Source organism: Talpa occidentalis, unplaced genomic scaffold, assembly GCF_014898055.3.
Source record: "Talpa occidentalis isolate TD23 unplaced genomic scaffold, MPIMG_talOcc4v2.1 talOcc4.7, whole genome shotgun sequence".
Taxonomy (NCBI): Eukaryota; Metazoa; Chordata; class Mammalia; order Eulipotyphla; family Talpidae; genus Talpa; species Talpa occidentalis.
In genome coordinates this window covers 88386104-88394138 of record NW_023605083.1, presented here as the reverse complement: position 1 = coordinate 88394138, position 8035 = coordinate 88386104, and the positions used below count along the sequence as shown (strand labels likewise).

The 8035-nt window shown below is 44.5% G+C and overlaps 1 protein-coding gene across 1 annotated transcript in view; it reads left to right on the top strand.

Annotated features, from left to right (window-relative positions):
* Positions 1-422: 422 nt before the first annotated feature.
* The window catches only part of ANKFY1 (ankyrin repeat and FYVE domain containing 1), a 72046-nt gene continuing 64433 nt past the window's right edge, over positions 423-8035 (top strand). Inside the window, exon 1 of the mRNA XM_037495150.2 lies at positions 423-465. Coding sequence (XP_037351047.1) covers positions 456-465 — 10 coding nt within the window. The 5' untranslated portion in view covers positions 423-455. The remainder of the gene's footprint in view (positions 466-8035) is intronic.

Sequence of the window (8035 nt, the reverse complement as noted above, 5' to 3'; positions counted from 1 at the left end):
GAATAACACGTGACCTGCCTCGACTGTAATGAATCCCTTCTCCTGAATTACTTTTGCATCCCCTTGGAGGGGATCCCACCTCGCAAGGTGGCTCTTTCAGCCGCTCACATCTTCCCAAGTAAATCTAGAGACCTGCAAAACCCCTTTCTTGACCCTCTCACAGTTAGTTTTTTCCAAAGAGAAGTCTACACTCCAGTGTCCTTCCAAAGCCGTGGGTTATGTTAGAGCCCAGTCAGTTCTTGAAGAAGTCCCGCGCCTTCCAAGTGTGAGGTAAGGGCAGTCTCAGCCCTTCCGGCGTCCCGCGTCCCTTCCCCTTTCATTCACGGCTCCTTCCCGACGTCGACTCCTCCCTGGCCTGGCGTCCCACAACTCTCGCGAGACTTGGGTTCTCCGTTACCACCGTCCTAGCTGAGGGGCGCACTTCTCGCGAGGCTGCTGGCAGGGCCGGGCCCGACATGGCGGAAGGTAGGGTTTTTGTGGAGCCGCGCGGGAAGGCGCGGAGCCGTGGGGGCGCTGCTGGCTGGGCTAGGCAGCCCTGAGAGGGATTGACCGGGCGTGGTCGTATGGAGCACAGCGGGTCTCGCGAGCCTTCCTCTTCTGCTTTCCCGGGGCGCCTGGGGCCCTGGTCTAGAGCGCGATTCCTATGGCAACGCCCCTCCGGCAGTTTCTGCCCTCCCGGGACCCCCGCTGCGGGTGGAGCCTGCTTAGGTCTGGAGCCGGGACTCCGTGCAGCCGTGGGGATCCCGCGGGCGGCGAGGGAGCTCCTTTGATTGCCGCGCTGCTGGGACGAGGGGGGAAGTAGCCCTGCTCTTTAGGAAATCGAAACTGCTGTCCTGGCTCGTCCTGCATCCGGAAGGGGCACATCCCTCGCCTGCGGAAGAGCTTGGGACGCTTCCCGGGGCGAGGGGTGGGAGACAGCTAGGGTTGTAGCTAGCGGGTACCCCATAGGGGCGCGCGCTGTCGTCTCTGCACTCCCCAGCAAACCCGGGATTCGGGCCGGCTGGGATGCTTTCCCCAGGTGACAGATGTGGACGGGAGGAGGGAGTTTGCTTTTTTAAGGTATTTGACCAAGGTCACACTGCTCGTGAGAAATGAGCTAAAGTAGACCTCGAGTCCTTTGCCTCTCAGTTCATTCCTTACACTCTTTTCTGTTGGCTTTGTGACACTGCAGGTAAAGGCAATTTGGCCTCTCTGATTCCTCACCCTTGAACGTAGCAATATTAGAGCCCTCCATTGTCAAAGCCTTATTTTTACAGGTAGGAGGAAAGAAATCCCAGAGACTGTACAGGGTCCCAAAGACCCTACAGTCAAACTGGCTCACCTGGCCAGTTTGCTACCACTTCTCTCCCCATTATTGGAGGAAATAATTGTTTGATTTAATGTTTGTTGAGTGACTTCATTGTGTTGATTCGACTTGGTCTGTTGGTTTTGTCTGAACCCATCTTTACTTGGATCTTAGATATGGGAAGCACCTAACAGTTTGCAGCCTTTTCTCATTTAGATTAGACTTCAGAACCACCTTGTGAAGGAACCAGCATGTGTGTGATTTGCGTTTATAGAAAAGGAATTGACGACAAAGTTAAAGGGTTACTGGGACTGGCACCCAGGTTTTTCCTTTGGTTTTTCTACTCTATAATATAATATAATGATGCCCCCTGCCCCCCTCCACCTCTCTTCACCCGCCCATGGAGGGAGAAACATCAGATGAATATTGTATAAAAGCAGAGGAATAAGATCAAAGAGAAAACTAAGGCATCCCTTAAAGCTAGTATTGGACTAAATCACAGCAGGCAGTCAGTGAAATGGAGCTTGTTGCTCAGAGCAGTGAGGTAGGGTAGAAATACTCTAGGTCCTTATGGGGAAGGTAATGAGTGGTCTAGCACTTTTATACTAAGAGAAGTTGAGGAGTGTTTGGGGGATACATTACTCAGGTTGGGATTGTGGAAGGCAGCTGCTTTTTCATTAGGCAGTTTTACTAAGCACCTGCTGTACTTTGAAGTCCAGGTTCTAGCCATCTGGAGCCCACATAGGCTGAAGTCAGTATACTGGTCATTATCCTGCAAATGCCCTTAGATAATGTCAGAGTGGCCTTGAGAGAAATCCAGCCAATGCAATATGCACCGTAAACAAATAAACATGCTTTTCAGCTTAAATTGGCACAGGAGGATAGACAGGCAAGCACAGTCCTATGGGTCTGACTTGACAGTCTTTCATTTACTTTTTCTGTGTCCCTATTTCCTGTGCTCTGGTTTAAGCTTTTTGGAAATGATGATACAAACTTTGACTAGGAAAAATCGATTGGGACATTTTAGTCCAGTTAGCTCATTAAACTGAAAATGCTTGTATGCAAAGGAAGGCAAGAGTAGCTAGGAAGTATTTTGCGGGGGTGTTAACTTGTTGATGCTGCTTGAATATTAATAATAATGTTTAGGACTGGCTACACTTGTTTTGAGATACTCATTTAAATAAAAACAAATAGCAAAAATTTTTGACATGTAACAACTGGATTATCTGTAAGCACACTCTGAGAACTTCCATGGTGGAGGTTTTGTCTGGTGGTATAAGCATATGGAACTAGGATCTAGGCTTTCCCCAGACACTGAATCTGCCAGCACCTTGGTTTTGGATATCCCAACTCCAGAACTATGAGAAATCAATGTTTGTTCTTTAAAAAGAAGAATATGGCTAGTGCTTTGACCATATATATTTAGCTTAAGTCTGTCCTAAAGTTAGTTTTTGTTTCTACTCCACATCTCTAGCTGTCCTACTAATCTCAACTTCTTTACCATGCAACAACAAAAAACCCCTCCTATGTGGTTTTCCTGCTTTTACTTTTTTCTTCTTGGTTTTGCTTCCCTATACTTTCAGTGTTCCCTTTAAAACATAAATCAGGTTAGGTTTTTCACACTCTTTTTGATAAACCTAACGTTCTGATCCCCAACTCTCAATTTCCATGATACACCATGATCTTAGGATATATTTAAAAACCTTCCAGTGACCTTTTATCTCCCAACACGATCTGGCCCCTAGTTAACATTGCAGCCATATTTCCTACTTCTCATTCATTATGCCTTTTCCTCACTAACTCCGTCCTCTGTACATTTCCTCTGTGTTTTTGTCCTTGAAATTCCCTTGACTTGGCACAGTCTTCCTCAATTTCTCCATATAGCTAGGTGACATTTACTCAGGTATCAGTTCAGTTCTCAACCTGTAAAGATTTTCCCTACTATTTTTTTAATTTCTTCACTTGACTATAAACCCACCAGGGTAGAGACTTTTTCTCTTTTCTTCACAGCTGTATCTTTCAACTTAGAATTATGCCGGTGGTTTAAGGGATAAATGAATTTACCAGATGTCAAGAAAAGTTGACTGAGCATATCCTTAGTCTCTTGTTGGTGCCTGGCCCAGCTTTTAATGTGCTCTGAATAATACCAATCTGTCAAGAGTTACCTAACCTACTTTTCATCCAGCCCATTTTTGTCTCATTTTAAGTCTCTGGAGTTCAATATGGATTTGAATCCTAGTTTACTAACCAGTGATCATAGGCAAGCCAATTACTATCTCTCGGGTTTTTCCTTTAAAAGAAGAGTAATGTCTAGCTCCCAGGTAACTGAAGATAATAAGAAATAGTACACAGAGAATGCTTTTAGCATGGTGCCTCGCCTTTTGACCTTGATATGCAGTCTTTTTCTTAGTCTCCTCTTAAATCATTCTTCCTTTCCTTCATTAGTAAAGTAAAAGTGAAAAGTGGAAAAACTATAAATGATTTATTAAACAGAAAAATTGATGATGGGCTTTTATTACCTTACTGGGATTTGTAGAAAAATAATTTTGATAACAAAAGTAACAAGGTGAAGGCATTCCATATTCTGGATTTCTGGTCAGTCAGTAGCTGTTTATTTTAATATTCAGTTCCTTAGTTTACTTTAATATTCAGATGTTTAATATTCAGTTCCTTAGTCACACTAACCCCTTTCCAACCCATTCCAAATGCGAGATAGCCATGTGGTTAGTGACTCCCTTAGTAGTAGATGTTGCAGATAATAGAACACTTGTGTCATTCCAGAAAGTGCTGTTGAACAGCACAGTTCCAGAAAACGCTTCATCAGTATAGGCTGATAGAAACAGGGAAAGAGGAAACTTTGCTCTCTTTTCAGTTTTGAAGTTTATCTTTTCATATTTTTTTTAAAAAGATTATTTATTTATACAAGAACTGGGGAACAGGCCAGAGGTATGTGGGGGGTGTGGGAGAGGATTCACCAGAGAAAGAGTGGGGAACAGAATAGGCAGATCGACTGAAGTACACTGCTGAGGGGAGCAGCAGGCAAGTCAGGAGAGGTCTGCTGCACCATGTGGGTAGCTCATTGCCTGGGGATCAAACTCATGCTGCAGTGGCTGCGGATTGCTTCATAGGTTGCGGCTTAACCCCTTGCACTACCAGGGAGTCCCCCTGTCTCTTCATATATTTTTTTTACCCATTCAACAGAGGTTTCAGGCTATTGATAATTATATATAGTCTGGAGACCTCTTAAGCACTATTCTATACCATTCCTTATTTTTCACTATCTTCTTTCACTTCTGTTACCAACAGTGTCTTTTCCTTGGGACGTTTTCCACCAAGAAACAAAGTTTATCCATTCACTGCAGTGACTGAATGTTTGAGAACAGAGCTACTGAATCATGCTGAGTGAAACATGCAGGGTCCAGTGACTAGCAAGGCAAGTTGTTATAGTTGATTGAAATATTACCATGATTTACTGTCATGCCCAACAAAATTGTTTTGTTTTTAGTCTCTTTTGCTGATCTGAGTAGAGCAAGTACTTAACATAGTTATTAAACTCCACCTAGTAAGGCACTGTAGGAAGGAGCATTGAGTGGGGTTGGAGAGAAGTAGTGGATGGTTAAAAAAAGACTGGCCAGACCTAGAGCCTGTTCACCTGGAAGTCAGCAGTCAAGGAGGGGAGATGAAAAGCATGTATATAAGAGGCGATTATAAGGTAGAAGGTGAATAAAGCTCTGCAATTTAATTGAAAATTTAGCCTTTTTTTTTAGGGAATTGATGGAGAGTGTGTTTTGGGTGGTCAGGGAAGGCCTTTATGGTAATAGTGTTTGAGCTGGTCTGTGAAAAATAGGCCTCTTTTGGACATGAGAAGGAATGGGAAGAAGTCACTATTCTAACTGGAAGAAGTTTTGGGATATGAGATTGGGAAGGTATGGTAAGGGCTATATTATGAAGTGTGTAAGCATTTGGATTTTATTCTGTGAGGCTACTAAAAGGTATTAGTCTAGGTAGTGACTTGAGTAGAAATGCCTGAGACATGTTAAAATGGGTACAGTGTAGAGGATGCACTTGGGAGAAAGAAAGGCTGGAGAAGAGACTAGCAGTTGAGGATGAGTCCTTTGGTGAGAGGCATTGGGCCTGGTAAGGACTGCTATAAGGGAGGCTAGAAGCTATAAAAGACAAGACTTCCGAATCTGCATATTGACAAGAAGTATCAAAATGACTCAAGGATTTTAGGCCTGGATGACTCAGAGAATGGCTAGGCTATTAACAGGAAGACGAGAAAGAAATTTGGAAACAAATATCTTCACTTCAGTTTTGGACAATGCTGTGCCCATTATACCTTTATTTTTTTAAGATTTATTTATTTATGCATACAAGAGCTAGGGTACAGGCCAGAGATGCGGGGGGTGAGAGAATTCACCAGAGACAGAGTGGGGAACAGAACAGGCAGATTGATGGAAATACACTGCTGAGGGGAGCAGCAGGCAAGACAGGAGAGGTCTGCTGCGCCATGTGGGTTATTCCCTGGTGGGCCGGGGATCAAATTTGTGCTGCAGAGGCTGTGGATTGCTTCATAGCGCGGTGCTTAACCCTTTGTGCCACCAGGGAGGCCCCCATGATACCTTTAGAAGGTTGTATCTTAATAGGCAGTAGGAAGCATTTCCAGTGAGTTTGGTACTTGAGAAAAAATTAGCTAGCTGGTATTTGTCAAACATTTCCTCTGAGGTCAACACTATGATCAATGTGCTCTATACTAAGTGAAGTTTTAAAAATCATATCACTAACTTTAAGACATAGGGAGATAATGGTGGCGCAGCGGTTGAGCACTGGGTTGCGAAGCTGCCCGCAGCCTCTGCAGCAGCCTCTGCGGCGCCTGTTCAATCCCCGGCTGCTCCCCGGCCACCAGAGGAGGGTCCCACATGGTGCACAGACCTCTCCTGCCGCCCGCTGCTCCCCTCAGCAGTGTACTTCGGTCCTTCTGCCTGCTCTGCTCCCCGCTCTGGCTCTGGTCCCTCCCGCACTTCTGACTGTACCCAGTGCTTGTATAAATAAATAAATAAATCTTTAAAAAAAAAAAAAAAAAAAGACAGGGAGATAAGATTTAACAGAGTTAAATTCCATTTTGGAAGGTTGTATTTCATTTCTGTTAGGTGCAGGCTGTTATGTTTGGGATGAGAAGTGAGCAAGACACAGCCTCATCCTTAATGGAACTTGTGGAACAGTGGGGAAGACAGTTTTTCAAATAAGCATACCTGTTGTGCTTTGTAGTTTACTGAGTGTTCTCTTGTGCATTGATGAACATTCCATTCAGACTCTCAACTCAGTTATCTAGACGTCATCCCTGACTTCCCCTGACCCTGCAGTCAGTCATTGAATCCTGTGGGCCCCATAACTCTCATTTGTTCTTTCCTCTCTCTTGTCAAGTGGTTCTCAACCTGGAGAACCTTAACGTTATAATCACCTGGGAGCTTTAAAGAAAACCAGATTTGTACATCACTTATTTTATTTTTTTATATTTAAAGGGCAGGTTTATTAAAAAAGGGATAGAACAGTAAAAAACACTTGCATAGACACCAGCGGGCAGGAAGAGCTGCCCCAAAAGGGACAGGTTTTCTGAGAGAGGCCTGCATGGTTGCCGGCGGTGGCCTTGAGGAGAGCGACCTCCGCTGAGGGAGGTCAGTGAAGAGAAGTCTTGGCATGGTACAGGTCACGGGCAGGCAGGAAGCTGCTGTCCTGCAGAGGGAGAGAGAGTTGGTGATAAGCACCTGCATAGTCACAGGTGGGCAGTGGGATTGCTGCCTGCGTCACTTTTTTTTTTTAAGATTTATTTTTATTTATACAAGAAATGGGGTACAGGCCAGAGGTACAGGAGGGTGAGAGGATTCACCAGAGACAGTGGGGAGCAGAACAGGCAGACGGACCAAAAGAACTGCTGAGGGGAGCAGCGGGCGAGACAGGAGAGGTCTGCTGTGCCATGTGGGTTTCTCCCTGGCTGGCCGGGAATCAAACCTGTGCTGCAGAGGCTGTGGACAGCTTCACAGTGCTGTGTTCTACCCTCTGCGCCACCAGAGAGGCCCTGCATCACTTATTTTTAAGGAAGATCAAGATATCCCAATATATTTTCAAATATATATTTAAATTATACACACACACATATTTGTACTTATCTTTCCGACCTAAGAAGTACGGAGCAATGAGTATTTGTGACTGGAGTAAGAGGCTTTTTTTTTCCCCATGGGATAATAATCATTTTTATATTTTAACCCAGGCAGGTCAGCAGGCAGCCACGATGGATGGATGGATGGATGGATGGATGGATGGATGGATGGATGGATGGATGGATGGGGGGAGGTGAGAGAAGGGAGGGAGGAAGGAAGATATTAAATAAATGACAAGTGAAAAGCATATCCTGGCCAATTTCACAGTACTTGAATAAGGTGTGAATAAGGTGTCCTTTCTTGAGCCACTCATTCATTTGTGGGGTGGGGTGAAGGAGGGGATCCTAGGGCAGAGGGTATAGGCTTATTTTCAAAAGGAAAGTTGGAAGAAAGAAGAAACCATAGCTGAAAAGCAACCACTTAATAAAGTAGTAGTGGCAAACCTTTTATTTATTTATTTATTTTAAAGATTTATTTATTTATTTATTTATTTATTTATTTATTTATTTGTGCAAGCACTGGGTACAGTCAGAAGCGCGGGAGGGTGAGAGAACTCACCAGAGCCAGAGTGGGGAGCAGAACAGGCAGACTG